The sequence below is a fragment of the Ursus arctos genome, unplaced genomic scaffold, assembly GCF_023065955.2.
Source record: "Ursus arctos isolate Adak ecotype North America unplaced genomic scaffold, UrsArc2.0 scaffold_8, whole genome shotgun sequence".
NCBI lineage: Eukaryota > Metazoa > Chordata > Mammalia > Carnivora > Ursidae > Ursus > Ursus arctos.
In genome coordinates this window covers 4,905,678-4,922,770 of record NW_026623100.1, presented here as the reverse complement: position 1 = coordinate 4,922,770, position 17,093 = coordinate 4,905,678, and the positions used below count along the sequence as shown (strand labels likewise).

Here is a 17,093-nt window from a genome sequence, read left to right as displayed (position 1 = left end):
ACTCATTTATAAGCAGTCTTGTTAAGAGTATACCTCTTGAATGTTTGGGTATCATGGTGATAAGCAGAGAAAGGTTACATTTATTTTTTTAAGCAAACTTAGGTCTACATGCCATGTTTTAAGAGCTTTTGTGTGTATTAGCTCATTTAAGGATATATGTACATATATTCATATATTCATATACCTGTAATCTTAGATTCAGTAAAATAAACTTTTTGAACTATTGCTCAAGTCAACTATTTCTTGAGCTACTCCCATGTCCCAGGTACTATGGCAGAGGCTGCCGGGAATCCTGAAATGAGGAAGACATAGCCCCCTCCCTCAAGCAACTCAATTTTGTACAGTGGTTTATAAAGTATGGTCGATAATCAACAGTATCAACATCACCTCAGAGCCTGCAAATGCAAATTCCCATGTCCCTACTCCAAACTTCCTAAATCAGAAACTGTGGGTCGGGGCCTAGCAAAGAGTTTTTCATAAGCTCTCCAGGTGACTCTAATATTCACTCAATTTTGAGAACCCCTGATTTAGTGGAATATGTGGAAGAGAGACCTACCTAATCATATCCTAAGGCAAAAAATAATGTGTTCTAGAAGTTTGGTCACAGGAGAGCTCAGTTAGGAAGTGCCTGAGGATCAAGAAAGGTTTGCTCATACTCATTCAGCACATGTTATTGGTCTTATACTGTGTTCCAGGCACTGTGCTGGGTACCGAGAACCCAAAGACAAAACACTGTTCCAAGGAGCTCGTGAAGGGGTGACCTATGGGATGAGTAGTTGAAGTCTGCGAATGCATCTTTATTACGATCTGATTGTAAAAGGAATAAGAAATGACAATAAAAAATAAAACCATCAATTATTATTGTGGTACTGAAAGTAGTTATTTAAAACTCAAAGCAGAAGTGTGGTTCTAAACACCTAAAAACACAGGTCAAAAATGTGCAGTACTCAAATATATTTTTGACAACTAATATTAAAGTATTTGTAACCTAAGTATCTTAAATATTGCACTACCAAGAAGAAGAAACAACACCCAAAGTTTTCAGTGCATATTTTGTTCATGACTCTTTAATTCAATATTTACTGAGTACCTACTAATGTAAGCATCGTGTGTGCTACTGACCAGGTGGGAGATTCAAAGGAAATATATGGACCCTGTCCTACAGGAACTCATAACCTAGTGAGGTGATGATGCCAGGCATGGCAGTGTTTGTTGATGTCCCTCAGTTTGTTTTTGTCAATTATAGGCACCAAATAAAAATGTTAAAAAATGAAACCTCATGATCTTTGAGTAAAGGAAAATCTTATAACATTGAACATAAAGACTGTTGGTTACGATAGAATACTCACAGATAACAGCAGAGCAGGAATGAGCTTCGGTCTACAACTCAAATGTGTAACAAATAGAATTTTTTTCTGTAACTGAGTTTTCTTTTTTCAAGCCCCCACTCAGCTGCAGTGACAATAATCTTATCAACGGAGGCCCTCTCTCTTCCCCAGGGCTGTGTTAATCAGGTCGGGGAATTTCTAAAAGTGCCAAGATAGGAAGCAGGAGATGTCAGGTCCCAGCATCACTGGTCCCCACAGCGGTTTGGAGATGTTCTTTGTCCACTCTGGAGTTTGATTTTCAGTCTCATGGTTTTGGTGCTGACTGGCCTGGTCCTTCCAATCAAGGCGACTGCCTCGCTTGAGGGTCGGGGAATGTCTTTGGCTTTCTTGCCCTGTGATGTGGCAGAAATCTCTTCGAGGTGGTCCTTCTGCCTAGACATATTTGAAACATTACCTCAGAACTTGTTACAAATGCAAATTCCCCCCACCCAAATTTCCTACATCAGAGACTCTGATTAAAGCACAGTCACCTGACCACAAATTCTCTGAGGCTCCACTCTTCCAGGCTTTGCCCAGGATGGAGTGGGGGCAGGCTTTACCAAATAGTCTTGCTTTCCTTTGGGGAGTGTTAGAATCTCATTCTACTTCCTCCTCTCTGAATCTTGATGTTTTTTCCTGCCCCAGGGGACACACCCTGTAGAGACTTTTGGTTTAGAGGCAACTGGAATTATCTTAATGGGTTTAGTTTTAAAGCAGAGAAGCACTTCTGGGAAATTAAAAAAACAGAAAGAGAGAGAGAAAAAAAAGAACAGATCTTACCTGCCACAAAACATTTTTGCTGATAAAAAGCTTGAGGCTTTAGGTTAGGTGATTGGTCTAGAAAACCACAGGGTAGAAGAGCACAGCAAGGCTGAATAATCATATTTTCAGACTCTTAATCTCAATTTTTTCCCCACCCACACCACCATCCTGCCACTTACTTTCTTTGATGACAGTCAATAGGCTACAACAAATCTCCAGGTAGTGGCAACAGAAGAGGCACTTTACATACTCTAGCTCCAACCTCACAACATTGTGGGGTGGCCTTACAATATCAATTTCACAGGTGAGGACACTGCAATGGGAATACATAAAATATTTGTCCTAGGTGAATGCTGGAGCCAGGATCAGAATCCAAGTCTGGGCCACTCCAAAGCCTGCCCTTTTGCCAGTGCTCTAGACTGTTTCATAATTATGGTCGAATACTTTCTAAAAACCAGCTACCAGTTAATAAGCACCATCTCTGTGCCAAGTGTGTTATATAATCTGTACTCCTTTGATAATTCTTCACAGATGTTAGCACAGCAATTTTTTTCTGAGAAGACTGAGGCTGAGAGACTTAAGTAACTCACCCAAGGCCTCGTTTTGCAGCAGAACAAAATTTGAACTAAGGTCTAGTTTTCAAGGCCAGGCTCCTTCCAAGACAACTGCTTTTGCCATTAAAATGACATGCCTTCTGGAGAGGAAATGAGGATAATATCAGTCACACTAATTTCACTATTGTTATGAAAATGTAATCAGATTTTGGAGGAAAAAAAACCCATGATCCTAATACCATGAAGTTAACATACTTAACTCCAAATAAATTAGAACATCCAAATACCTGCCTCAGCTCAGGTCTAAAACTCTGTTCTATTTTGGGTGAGTCATTTAAATGTCTTTCAGGTCAGCTTCCTCAACACTAAAATGAAAGAAGGTTTTGCCCAGTTCTGAAATTCAATTTCTAGATAAAGTATCATATACATAAATGATTAAGAAAAATTGCAAAACATTTCTCAGCTTTATCTTTTTGATTTAGCATCTCGCTTATTTCCCAATGCTTCTTCAAGGATTATCTTTAAGCATCCTCAGAGCTGTTCACATGTTTTACTGCAATAACTTTCAAGAAGATGATACATCATAGTTTGCAAACACTAAGCACTTAGAACATGCCCGCAAGTTTTAAATGTGTCTAAAATTTGGGATGTATATCCCTTCCACAAAAGATTAAAGAGAAGTAGAAGAGATTCCTTGGTGAATTATCAGGGATTAGATCATCACTGAAACCTACAAGAATTTGTTTAAACTGTTATTCATAGTAGTTATAACTGCAGAGAGAACGTACTTGAGTGGCAGTCTTGCTACTTCCTCATTCTCTGATCTTCAGCAAATTGCCCTATGCCTCAGTTTCCTCACCTGGAATATAAGCATTCTCGTAACATATACCTCACAGCGCGGTTCTGAGGAGCAAGAGTATTCATATTAAATCCAGTACCTGACACATCGTTAATGTCTAACAAATATCTGGCTGTTTCACTGGCGATTTTGTTATTTTCATACATGAGCAGGTTAATTCGGAGTATTATGTCAGGGAATACTTGAGCGCCTACTATGTGTGAGGCCATGGGGTTACAAGGAATTAAAGTGTCTGGCCTAAGATCATCATCATCTTGAAGGAGGATTAGGAAACAAAGAAGCCGGTTTAAAAAAGAAAACTAAGACAATTTCAGAAGCGACCAGTGCCATATATACGGCAACGGACATCTGGCTACCCCGCCTCTTTCCCGCGAGACTGCCCTAGGAATCCCTTTGGCATTGGCCACTGGACGTCACACGAAGCGCGACCAATCGTGGCCCGCTTCGGGAACTTAGTTTTTCTTCTCTCTTCTTGCAAGTCGTCAAATGCCAATCGTTTTCTCTGCAGACATCCCTTCCACTTCTTTCGGGACTGGGAGTCTCCCCTCAGCAAGATCTATCCCAGCATCCCGGCGCGCCACCAGAGAGGCGGAGCGGTACGCCTGGCGCACCAAGAGTGACGTCACACTCAAGGCCCCGCCGGTGCGTCACTTCCGGGACGCTTCCTTCGTGGAGCCTTGTGGGTAGCCGGCCGGGGTCTCCTGGCGACGACGATGGCGGGGGATGTGGGCGGTCGCAGCTGCACGGATTCGGAGCTGCTGCTGCATCCGGAGCTGCTGTCCCAGGAGTTTCTTCTCCTCACCCTGGAGCAGGTCGGGCGCGCCGGGGCGGGTGGGCCTTTTTGGGAGAGAGGTTCGGACTTGAGCTGGTCCCAAGTAATCCTCAGCGGCAAGCGGACACACCCGCCGCCGTCGCCCCTCCCGCCTGGTTTGTGTCACTCTCCACTCCACACGGACCGACCAGGTCTCCCCATGCCCCTATCCGGGAACGAGACGTCCTTAGAATATCAGGAATTCCTGGGAATTAGGACATATCCTTTTGGGTCTTTGATGGCCCCGACAGAGGAGTCTTGGCGACCCCCGCGGCCTATATGCGAGCAAGGGCCGGGGGAAAAACGTAGTAGAAATGAAGGGTAGTAATTAGGGACTGCCAGGGCTGGAAAGCATCGTAGAAATCGCCCTTTGTTCATATTCTCACCTCGTTTAAAAATGAAACTCAGTCTCAGAGAAGTGAAGTGGCTTATTTAAGGTCACATCATCGCTAAATGGTGCAGGCAGAAGTCAGGACTCCTGACTCTCAATGCAGCATTTCCTCTTTTCGAGCTAATGTGGCCTCAGATAATAAACAAAAAATAAGACAAAAGAAGTGGTGAATTTGGTTTAAAGTGGTGGAGAATTACTGAAAGTTTCCTTGTGGTTTTAAGTAGCATGTTTTGTTGCTTTCCCTGTGTTTTCACCTCAGTACTCTTTCTCTAATTTCCTTAACCCCTACTAAGTAGTTTTATTGACATCAGTTACCTTTCACCTGTGGTTCTCAAACTTCTTAGGTACATCAGAATCACCCCCAGGGCTTGTTAAAACACAGATTACCAGGCTCCATCCCCAGAATGTCGGATTCAGTAGGTCCAGGGTGTGGCCTGAAAATAGGCATTTTCAGCAAGTTCTCGCTGCTAGTCCAAGGATCGTACCTTGAGAACCATCACCCTGGAGCAGTGCTTCCCAAACCAAGGTGCCTATGAATTCTCTGTGAATGTTATCCAGGAGATTCTCACAGGGTTTTTCCATGTCTCTGAATAGAGGGTGAAAACTGATAACAAAGGGTGGTCAGGTATAAGAGAGAAAAGTAACATTTGTACTTTCAAAATTTTGAAGAAAAAAGTAATCGGGGTAAGTTTATCAGAGGACATAGATTAGGCTTGATTTGCTAGTTACACTGAGCACATATGTTTCCAAGCCTTTCTGAACTGCAGATGAAGAGTCCATGATCTTATTTCCATTCTCATTTTCCTTCTTAAATCCAGACTCTTTATCCGTAACTACTCCTTTTCTTTATGCTCATGTTTTCCGTGATGTTGAGAGCAAAATGGAACGTGAGGGAGAATGAGGTAATTTAGACACAGATGGTAGGACAGTGACTGGAAGCTATTTGAAAGGACTGGTGAAAACATGAGGGGCAGGTTGTAATGATGCATTGTTATCAGTACAGTCATCAGGTAGGGGACTGCAGTGCCCATCTGTAGGGCCATTTGAAATCTTGGTAGTTGACTTCGATTTAAGACACATTATTAGAGAAGCGTGGGAAACAATACTCGGGGTGAGACCTCTAGCCCACTACTTTGATCATGCTAGTCACACTCTGGATAATTTTTTTGACATATAGTAATTGTTATTGTTGTTGGCTTTTTTTTTGGTCTGGTTTCCCCAGGCAGTCTCCCATTTTCAGTTTACTTCATGGATTAAGATGATGCTACTGGAAATGGTCTCCATGCCTGATTACTGGCTAACCAGTTGTGGAATGCAGTCCTTGTCACACTGAGATCATATGACCATTGTCTTTTAAGATGAGGCTGATCCTAATTTGCAGAGGTTAACTTCTGTAATACTACTTCCTACAGTACTATGTAGGACGGCAGTCCTTTTAAGTCCCTTTAAGGCTTAAATAACAAACTCAGATTTAAATAACAAATTCTGTAATTATAGTAAATACACAATAATTGTATAATTATAGAATTATAAATATAAATTATGAGTTAAGTTATATTAAATTTTATATATTGTAAATTATAAGTAAATAAAATAAGTTATAATTATTAAATTGTATAGTGGTAAGTTATAAAATATACAATTATTAAACTTTGTAATTATTAAATTTGTTACTTAAGCAGGAATGTTCTACCCTGTTGGTAGGTAGTAATTAACATGAAGGATGTTATTTTGAAATTTGTTTCCTTTTCCACAGAAGAACATAGCTGTTGAAAATGACATAAGAATAAACAAAGACAATCTCACTGATCTTTATGTTCAGCACGCAATACCGTTGCCTCAAAGAGATTTGCCAAAGAATAGGTGGGGGAAAATGATGGAAAAGAAAAGAGAGCAACATGAGATGAAAAATGAGCCTAAAAGGTACTTTTTAGCAGTTCTGGTTTTTATCTTTTATGACTTAACAATTTTGCTTTTCTTTTTTTTTCTCCAGGTAAACTTAGGTAAGAAAAATTCATTTACTCAATAACTATTTATTGAGCACCAGACACTGTGCTTATAGCATGAATAAAACTGACAGAATTCCCTGCTCATATTTTAATTGGGAGAAACATAATTTAAAAAGCTAGGTAAGATACATGGTATGTTACATAGTGATAAGTATAAATGCTTATAAAAGTAAAGTAAAAGTAAAACGGAGAGAGACTGCCATTTTCGGTAAAGTGGCCAGGAACAACCTCCCTGAGAAACGGCATTTCAGTACAGAAACCTGTAGGTGATGGAGAGCAAGCTAGCATTCCAGACAGAATACAAGAGCCTGGGTCAGGAGTGTGCCCATCATAAACTCAGAACAATAAGGAGGCCATCAAGGCCAAAGTGGAGAGAGAGTCAAGGGGAGAGTGGAGAAAAGAGGTTTATTGGAGGTGAGTAGGGGAGATTGTTGGTTAGATCGTGTAAAGCTTTGTAAGTCATTGTAAGAACTTGGGCTGTGCTCTGAGATAAGAAGCCATTGGAAGATTTTGAGCAGAGTGATGACATCATCTGATGTGCATTTTAACAGCATTACTCTGGCTGCTGTACTGAGAAGTGATTTAAGGTGGGGGGAGGGGAACAGGGAAATCAATCAGGAGGCTGTACTGTGATCCAGGTGATAGATGGTGGTGACTTCGACTGAAGTAGTGAACTTGGTAAGAAGTTGTTGGAGTCTGGGCACCTGGGTAGCGCAGTTGTTAAGCGTCTGCCTTCGGCTCAGAGCGTGATCCGGCGTTCCGGGATCGAGTCCCACATCGGGCTCCTCCGCTGGGAGCCTGCTTCTTCCCCTCCCACTCCCCTGCTGTGTTCTCTCTCTCGCTGGCTGGCTGTCACATAAATAAATAAAATCTTTAGAAAAAAAAAAAAGAAAAAGAAGTTGTTGGAGTTTGGATGTGTTTGGGAGAGATTTGCTGAATTGTGAGGAAAAAAGTGGAGTCGAGATGTTAAGGTTTTTGAATAATAAAGAAATGAAGGAACTGTCAAATAGCTTCAGGGACACTGAGATTTTTAAATTTCAGGAAATTTTTCATAAAACCACAAGCAAATGAATTTACTTTTTAAAAGAAGGTTATGTTTCTTTAACAATGATAGATGATTTAATGAGGACAAAGCATCCTAAGATCCCTGAGTGAGCTAGTTGTTTCTTTTCCTGTGTCTATTTTATCACAAGTGGGTGCTATTGATTAATTACTGAATTTATTTTTAGAGCCTTCTGTTTGTGAGGTACTGTCATTGGGAGCGCAGCAGTGACTGTGGGAGAAGGTGGAATGAAGGCTGAGGGTGAGGGAGAATGCTGGCTCTGAGTTGATGAGGGGTGTTAATCTCTAGTTACAGAGAAGGACTCATTATTGATAGGGAGAGTATTCCCCAAGTGTGAAGAATATAACCTGTGCGTTCATAGTTTTTTGGAAAATAGTCTTTCTTTTGATCAGGAGCACATCCAGTTGGGATTGAGTATCATTTTAGCTTGCTGGTTATGTATTGGCACAGGCTCCGTATTTAGTGTCAGCTTTTGTATGTCTGTGGGTTATGCCAAATACATCTTTAGTTTACTTTTGTTGATTCATTCTTTTAAAAAGATTTATTTTAGAGGCGGAGCTTGAGTGAGTGGGGGGAGGGGCAGAGGGAAAGAGAGAGAGAATCCTGAAGCAGACCCTGAGCTGAGTGAGGAGCCCAGAGCCCGATGGGCTCCATCCCAGGACCCTGAGATCATGACCTGAGCCAAAATCAAGAGTTGGCTGCTTAACCAACTGTGCCACCCAGGCGCCCCTTACTTTTGTTGATTCTTAATAAGAATTTTCTTCTTGATCTGCACATTCAGGCGCATTATCCTAAGCAAAGCTTCAGTACTGTTTTTTCATATGACAATCCCTTTAAGCTCCTCAGTATCCTATTGGAAAGGATTTGTGACCTTTTTTTTTTTTTTTTAAAGATTTTATATGTTTATTTGACAGCACAAGCAGGGGGAGCGGCAGGCAAAGGGAGAGGGAGAAGCGGAGTCCCCACTGAGCAGAGAGCCCAACGTGGGGCTTGATCCCAGGACTCTGGGATCATGACCAAAGCTGAAGGCAGATGCGTAACCATCTGAGCCACTGAGGTGCCCCGGATTTGTGACTTTAAAAAAAAAAATCACAAATTTGACTCTTGAATCAAAACATTAAAGCTGGAGGATATAAGAGATCGTTAGGTATTGCTGAATTGCTTACTTTTCTGGAGGAACTGAGCTCCAGAGAAGTGGTGTGATGTGCCCCAGGTCACACAGAGCTCAGCCCAGATCAACCGTACAGTGCTTCTCGAACTTCAGCATGCCCCTGAGATCTTAGGTTGAACTCTCACAAGCTGGTGAGCCCTGCTCTCTCTGATGAGTCCTGTGTTTCCCTTCCGCAGCGGCAGTGTGTATGTAGGGAACTCTTTTTATCTTCTACCAGGTGATGTTTAGTGGTGACTTGAGAATTGGTGAGTTTGGCCAGTCACCCAGGATCTGATTAAAATGCAGAATCTGAATCAGTACAGGTTGAAGCCCCAGATTCTGCATTTCTCAACAGGCTCCCAAGGTGATGATTATGCTTCTGGTCCCTCAACCACACTTTGAGTGGCAAGGCTGAAGTGTTCTATTAACTGCTCAAGTTCTTGTTACATGTTTAATTAAAAGGTTTTTTCCCCCATAAATCTGTTGTTTCACTTGAGGTATAATGAATAGTGGACAAATAAACGCTTTTATTATTTATCTTTATAATTCAGAGTGGAAATTAGGTTTTCAGAAGCTAAACATGAAGACTTGCCAGATTTTAAAATTAACATTACACAAACGTTATAGTTAGAATTAGAGAGTGCCTTGACTTTAGAGACCGTTGATAAATAGAATGTTCTCATTGTTTGTAGACTGTAACTGTGATAGTCTTGCTGTAGTTTTGTAGTTCATCGTCCTTTTTAAATAATAACTGATAACCCTATCAATTAGATGGGTTGATTTTTAAAACTTAAAATTTTTTTTAGTTACTAGGAAATCTTGTTTTAAGTTCTGGGGTTAATTGGTTGGTTGATGTTTTAAAAATAATCCATTTTGTGTGTATATTAAAGCTAACTTAAGTTTCTAGTCAATAAATATTTTACACTTTAAAGCATTAGAAAATTGTGATTTCATTTAGGGTGAACATAGACAATTTCATTCCCAGTAGTCCTACTTGCAATAGATCAAGTCTTACCAGTAAATGTTTTCTGGTCACTGTTTTAGCTTTGAGTTTCTGCAGACTGGTTTGCCATTGCAGATCGTATTTTTCAAGAATACATCTCTTTGATTTCAGGACTAGCACTGTAGATGGGTTAAGGAAAAGACCCCTCATTGTGTTTGATGGAAGTTCAACAAGTACAAGCATCAAAGTGAGAAAGACAGAGAATGGAGATAATGACCGGCTCAGGCCTCCCCCTCAGGCAAGCTTTACCAGTAATGCCTTTCGAAAATTGTCAAATTCCTCTTCAAGTGTTTCACCCCTAATTCTGTCTTCCAATTTGCCTATGAACAATAAAATGGAACACAATAATAATGACACTAAACAGAACCATGACTTAACGCATAGGAAAAGTCCTTTGGGTCCTGTGAAGTCCCCACCTTTGTCCCCTGTTGGAGCTACTCCCGTGAAGTTAAAGCGAGCGGCCCCTAAAGAAGAAGCTGAGGCTGTGGTAAGTGCGGGGCGGCTTCTGTGCTGGTAAGCGAGAGGGATGAAGTCTCTGAGCGGGGAGGCCTGGAGGCCTCGTGGTGCCGGAGTGGGCCAGCCGGGCCACAGGCAGCTCTTGAACTCTTACGGGTCCTCTCTCATGTTGACTCCTGGAATTAGAAAATCCATGATGATAAACTAACGTTTTTTCAAGTCCACTCAATTTATTTCTGCTTAAAATATCTTAGGCACTTTTCCTAGACTTTTCTCATCTTGATCCTTTAACCATCTTTGGAACTAAAAGAGAAAAATACTACTTTGTTAGTAAAGCTCAGAATGTTAAGCGATTTGTCCAGAGTCACATATTTATTAGGTAGCATTTGAGAGCTTGACCTTCAGTCTGTCTGTTTTCCACTTACCTGAAAACCACACTAGAGTGTTCAGGATTTATCACAGACCTCCACTTCCCCTCCAATTTAACTATCCTTGGAGGGATAGGGGAGGTTTGGGAACATACTGTGTTGGGCTGTATTATAGTTAAGCATTTGGATGCTTGCATTTCATATACTGCAGATGGTACTGATAGGCGATGTACTTAGAGTTATTTAAAGTTTAATTTATAAAATGGTATATATACATATATGTACACACACACATATACATACTTGATTCTTCCCTAGGCTCCTCAGAAAATGATTTTACTTTTAAACATCCAGCAGTTCTATAGGTTTTATTCCTTGTCTTAGTCTCTTTGGGCTGCTATACCAAAAAATAATACTGACTAGACGACTTACACAACAGACATGCATTTCTCACAGTTCTGGAGGCTGGGAAGTCCAGAATCAAGGTGCTGGCAGGTTCAGTGTCTGGTGAGGGCCCACTTCCTGGTTCATACTTGGCTGCTTCCCACTGTGTTCTCACGTGGTGGAAGGGGCAAGTAAGCTCTCTGAGGTCTCTTTTCTAAGGGCCCATTCATGAGAGTGCCTCTCTTGTGATTTAAGCACCTCCCAAAGACCCCACCCCCAATACCATCACATTGGGGATTAGGTTTCAACATATGAATTTTGAGGGGACACACGCATTCAGTCTATAGTATTCCTATGTTATACTCTGACTTTATTATCCTCTTCGAATTGTGTGTCAAAGGGATCAAAACTCAGAGTAGTTCAAAGATTCTAAAATAGTAGCAGAAAGAAGACTACCTACTGTAAATCTGACCAGCGCTGGGGTCTTCCCTTAGTTTATTCTTTCAGCTACCCGGTGACATAGCACAGTTCTTTTTCTCGTTTCACAGATGAGGAAATAGAAGCTCTGATAGTTTAAATAAACTTGTCCAGGGTTTCAGAGTTAGTAAGTGGCCAGGCTGCAGTTTGGATAGAGACCTGTTTGACCTCAGCGCACGAACTTCTAATGACACCAAGCTGCCGCTCTACTTATTTCGGTCACTTTTGTGGGAAGGAGGAGGAGGGTGTCAGATAAGAGTGGGGAGGGGGAAAAAAAAAGGATGGATAATCTCGACCTCAAATATTATAATAAAAGTGTTAGCCTTGAGGATCTTTTTTTCGGTCTCTTAAAACACATCTTTCTACTCAGAAAAATTTTACTCTTTCAGAGATGTGATTTTATTTTTATTTTTAAGTTTACTAGTATTAAGATCTTGGACTGTGAGGTTGAGGAAGGCGATGGGGTAGGCAGGGAAGAAGCAGGTCTGGAGTCCTCAGTGGTTTTCAATTCTGAATGCACCTTAGGATTACCCGGAGGAGCTTCCAGAAAACCCAGACAGAAGGCAGACTCTCATCCCCGCCACCTTGCGTGGATTCTGACTTAATTGGTTCTGGGATAAGACCCAGGTCTGGGCATGTTTGTAAGTGCTGTGGGTGATTCTAATATGCAAACTTTTGAGAACCACAGCTGGAAAAAATGGGTGGCAGGGGGACTTGCTTTTTTTCCCTAATCTCTTAAAATCTTCTCCCACCAGATGGCAGCAGTGATCTACCATTCGTATATTAGTAGTGAGCTTTGGTGGTTTAAAGTACTTATTTCAAGCTATCCTCTGACATTTCTGCAAGTATAAACTGGTTTCTGTTCATGTTTTTCAGAATAACCTGAAGCCCCCAGAAACAAAGAGGAAGATACAACATGTTACATGGCCCTGAAGGAAAGTTTCCAAAAATGTAAATATAACTGTAACTGTAGTTTTTCAAGCAAGTTCACATATATTGACAGTATTTACAGAGATCCTGATTATTGTGAAATTTTCTTAAGAGGTTTAAAATTAGGTTTGAAAAAAATAGTTTTTCCTCTCCCCTCCTCCCCCCATTTTTTAAAAAATTTTTGCCTTTTGTGCCCTTATTAGGAAAGAATTTCTTTTTAAACAAATGACTTAGTGTAAGTCATTTATATTGATCCTAGTCAATCATTAGCTGCCAGTCTGATAAGCATCTGATGAATTTTAGGAGTTTTCATTACTGTTTCAGTGTTTGGGTAAACTTGAGATTTTGTTCAAACTCAAAATATTTTAGAAGTTCACAATTTTTATTTCTTTTCCCTAGCAAAAGAATTTAACAGTTTATCCCAATATTTTAGTAAATACTGCCAAACTCCTCCTCAAGGTTCACCAAAAAAAGCATATTTGTAGTGCTGCCAATAAACTATTCAGAATATACAGATGAAATTGCTGTTCTTTAAGTGCTTACATTGCTTTTTCCCATAAAAATCAAAAGGGAAATCAGTGCTTGCTGTTGCTCCTTCCCTTGAAGTCATAACAGAATTGGTGTATTGGGAGTTGACTGGCCAGTCTCACAGCTGGTGCACCCTTAAGATGTCCTGGTCACGCAGCGGTCCTCACTGTTTTCATGAGCAGTCTGTGATCTCACTCTGGGAGCTCAGGTGTCACTCGTTCCTAGGAGCTTCATCCTTTCCAAAAGAAGCCGACTTTAAAATCTTCTGGTGACATAGTCACGTTCGAGGTGGTGCCTGATGGCAGGAGGGTTAGAGAATAGGAGGAGGGGGATGGAATTCCAGCACTTCAGAGAGTCCAGGAGGGAGAGCGCTGAGGGGGAAGCTCAGCATGAGCTGGAGTAGGCAGAAGAGAGGGTGCGGAAGCCGGCAGTCACCGCAGAGTGACGGCGTAGAGGACGCGTACCAGCCGGACGAGGCTCCCTGCTGCGGTAACGGGCAGCTTCCCACGGGGCTGCCATGCACACGTTACCCACTGAGGTTTTGTGTTCATGTTAAAGCAATGTTACCATCCCAGTCGTACAGTGGAGATCAGTGGGAACATAAGGTATTCCTTATAGCCACACGCTCTCCTATCCACTTTTTTGCCTTGTATTTCTAACCAAGTGCAGAGGATACTTTATACTTTTTTCTTTATATGACTGATCTTCAAATTGGGGTTCACCTTTTCATTAACTTTTTACAGCAGTCTCATTCCTCTTTTGATTTGTTGAAACAAGTATTTTAGTTCAGCTATTAAATAGCCTTACAAAAAATTCATTCAGCCTGGCAGGTAAGTACTGTACTAAAACTTGAACCCTACAGTTTTTAGCCATTCTGCCTTTATTCAGACTATAAATCTGTACAAACAAGATGAAATGGATACATACTATGTGTTGCATAAATTATTGACATTATGCCAAATGAGTGAATATATAGTTATCTGCAGGGCTGATAATGTGTAATGTTATTGAGGGACGACTGTAACCCTTTACATAGCTGTATGTTAAGGAAGATTTTAAAAGTACAGATTTTAGGGTAGAATGACAAATTATATTTGATAATTCAGTTGTCCCTTCTGCTTTCATCTGCATTCTCTCTTAGTTAAGAGAGAGTTAGCCATTTGACAGTTTTAAGTCAGTGGAAACTTATTTTTAGTTACTCAAAATTAATTTTTAATTTGTATATTTAACTTACAGAGTAGGTTGGTAATAACAGCTGAACTGTGTAACATTGTTGCTTCAAATTGAAGTTTATATTATGAACCTTCAGAGTCAGTGCTCATATAGCAGCATATTATTGAGCTATTTTGAGTTTGAAATGTGGAGAAGTGCTAACCCGCATACTGTGTATTACGTAATACCAGCATCTTAGGGCGCTGTGCCTTCTCAAGGTGTATAGATACAGCTGCTCTTGCAGTGTCTTCCTCCATGTCATGAAGCCTCCCGAATGATGAGAATCTGAAGCAGAAGTGTCGGGAATCTTACGATTTGAAGGGTTGCTTTGGTGTGCTTTCAAGTTTAGAAGGACCTGATTTGAATGGCAGACAACTTTGGCATACCCTTGACTCACTCACGTGGGTTCGTGTTGTTGCTGTTGATTTCGTATTCCAGCAGAGCCACCCTTTTTTATTATTGGGGTAGGCAACTGAATGGTCGAGTCCGTGAGTGGCTTCTGAGGTGTAGTTAACAGGCACTTTACCACTGCCTGCCGTTGGCGGGTGGTCTTGTTCTTTTCTTCCCCTCCTTCTTTGTCCCCCGTTTTCTTTTTTCTTATTCCCCTTTCCCATATTTTAACTTCTTTGGCTTCCATTCTCCATCTTCCTTTCTGCAGACCCTAAGTGTCAGGCTTAGGTTTGCGCGTCATAATGCATTCATTGAGGAGTTAAGATAGGCTGACCCCCGGTCCTCTTACATTTGAGGGATCATAGACTGCTGCGTGAATTCTGGAACTCTCAAGCCCCTGCGGCAAGGGCCCTAAATTGCTTCCCAGTGGCTGTAAAGGCAGTACAGTTTACCAAAATAGCTTTATTAATCTCGACAGCTACCAGGCACTTTGGAAAGTTGGTTCAACTACTACTGTGAGGCCGTAATATTTTTGCTAGTATTAAAATCCTTCAGAATTGTAATTATTATTTGAAATAATATTTTGGTTGACTTAAGTTTTGAGAGAGGATTCAAAAACTGATCTAGAGACTCACTCAATAGCAATGACCTTTTTTAAAACTTACATCAAGTAAAACTGCCAGTAGATGAAATCATATGTATGTAAGAGCTTCCTCTATTTACTACTGTGCCACTTCAGTAATTTTTAGAGGCTACGAAATGGTCAAAATGTTTAAAGTGTGCTCTTTTATTAAATGCTTGTGCAGGTTTTGTAATTCAGTACAGAAAGTTTAACCTTGTCATGTACATTTTTGTATGTAAAAGGTCTTTTAAGTAGCCTTATCCTTATTTAAATAAACTGAATAAAATTATTGAGTAGGTCTGTCATTCATAAAAAAATAAAGTGAAAAACCATTCTGTAATGACTTGATCTCTTTTTATTTGATCAGACTGTATGGTGGGAAAATTATGCTTTACAGTCCACCCTTCTGTAGCAGGATTGATTGGGATCAGGCATCATGCCAGTCCGGCCACGTCCCAGGGCCCGTGCTGTGAAGCAGTGATGGACTAGAGTGGCCCGGTGTTGGGATAGCCTAATGCCGCTGGGGCTGCCACGCTGACTGCCACTGCGCTTTGATGGGTGGAAACAAGTCCCTCGAACCTTAGCCCGAGGGAGCTTTCTTACAAACTTGGAGCAAATGAGAAGTTCAGTTGAAGGATCATATATTTGTGTCCAGGGTGGTCTTTAAAAAGTACACTTCTAAACTGGTACGTTAATGTTGGAGACTGAAGCCCTAAATTTACTGACTTGGAAACATTTTAGCTTACTTTCTACCTTGAATTTTAAAAAATAGATCATTTTTTTTGTCTGGACAGAAGAGACAAAATTTATTTTCATTGTTTTGCTCTTGCAGTTTTTGTTAAACCTATTTGTCTATCCTATTGTGGCAGAAAAAATAAAGATGTGAATTAATTATGTTCCTGCTCAATGACATGATGGGTAATTGTAATGACAGAAAGTCAAACCAAGAAATGAAATAGTGAGAGATGGGGACGGGAGGGTGAAAAGCTACTTTAAATGTAGTGGTTAGGAAAGGCCTCTTTGAAGAGATTATTTTAAGGGGAGACAGTTTTAGAAAGCTTTCAGGAAAAGCATTTTTATCGTAGACTTTAAACGTCTACGTATTTGTCGCTCCTTCCATCAGCAATGGAGTCTGTTTCCCACTACTTGAATATGGACTGGCCTTGTAATTTGCCTTCATCAGACAAATGCTTCTCTCACACTGGGACCCTGCTGCAGCCACCTGAAAAGGCCTGCTAGAAAAACATCCAGGAAACAGCACTAACCACCAGATGTGACTTAGCCCCCCATCCCCACGCTGGCTGCCAGCTGACCACAGCTCCATGAGTGGCCCAGGTGAGACCAGCCCAAACATCTGACTTAGAGCATCCTGAGTGAACAGAATAGGGGTTGTAATAAGCCACACCAAGTGTTGGGGATGGTTTGCTACCCAGCATTAGATAACAGCCACCAGTTAAGAGCGGAGTGAAGGCGCTGAGGCTTATTACTAGGATTTTAGAACAGAAAGAGCGTGTGGCTCCAATCCGCGAAAAGAGCAGGCGGAGTATATAAAAAGCCAAAACAGGTAGGCAGGAGCAGGATTCTGAGGATCTTACCTAGGCCATGGTAAGGACTTTGATTCTACAAGCAGTTGGAAGCTATTAACTATGTTCAGATTTAACCAAGCATTAGTTTAATCAAAAGACAGAAATAAGACTAGCTAAGTAAGTATATAATAGCCCTGAACTATTTTCTCTAGTAAAATTATCCAAGTTTTT

The 17,093-nt window shown here is 41.0% G+C and overlaps 1 protein-coding gene and 1 long non-coding RNA gene across 5 annotated transcripts; one reads left to right on the top strand and one right to left on the bottom strand.

Annotated features, from left to right (window-relative positions):
• Positions 1–1,038: 1,038 nt before the first annotated feature.
• On the bottom strand, positions 1,039–4,191 carry LOC113267630 (uncharacterized). 2 transcript variants are annotated; one of them, XR_008958171.1, is made up of 4 exons: positions 3,472–4,186; positions 2,309–2,442; positions 2,148–2,204; positions 1,039–1,760 (listed from the first exon to the last, which is right to left on the bottom strand). It is a non-coding gene; the product is annotated as an uncharacterized LOC113267630 (long non-coding RNA). The 2 variants fall into 2 exon arrangements; XR_006408241.3 differs by having other exon boundaries at positions 2,309–4,191.
• On the top strand, positions 4,179–15,676 carry CUNH2orf49 (chromosome unknown C2orf49 homolog). Of its 3 annotated transcripts, XM_026515717.4 has the most exons (5): positions 4,190–4,354; positions 6,501–6,667; positions 10,081–10,207; positions 10,334–10,456; positions 12,531–15,676. In XM_026515717.4, the coding sequence occupies exons 1-5, from the start codon at positions 4,256–4,258 to the stop codon at positions 12,585–12,587; spliced, it is 573 nt and encodes a 190-aa protein (XP_026371502.1). In that variant the 5' UTR covers positions 4,190–4,255; the 3' UTR covers positions 12,588–15,676. The 3 variants fall into 3 exon arrangements, with proteins under 3 accessions (XP_026371494.1, XP_044234961.1, XP_026371502.1); XM_026515709.4 differs by having other exon boundaries at positions 4,179–4,354; positions 10,081–10,456; XM_044379026.3 differs by lacking the exon at positions 12,531–15,676 and having other exon boundaries at positions 4,187–4,354; positions 10,354–10,456.
• The last annotated feature ends 1,417 nt before the right edge of the window (positions 15,677–17,093 follow it).

Excerpts from the sequence above, each read along its gene's own strand:
- CUNH2orf49 (XM_026515709.4), top strand. The coding sequence starts at position 4,256 with ATGGCGGGGGATGTGGGCGGTCGCAGCTGCACGGATTCGGAGCTGCTG. Across the intron at positions 6,668-10,080 it reads ATGAAAAATGAGCCTAAAAG|GACTAGCACTGTAGATGGGT; the intron begins GTACTTTTTAGC and ends CTTTGATTTCAG. Across the intron at positions 10,457-12,530 it reads AAGAAGAAGCTGAGGCTGTG|AATAACCTGAAGCCCCCAGA; the intron begins GTAAGTGCGGGG and ends CATGTTTTTCAG.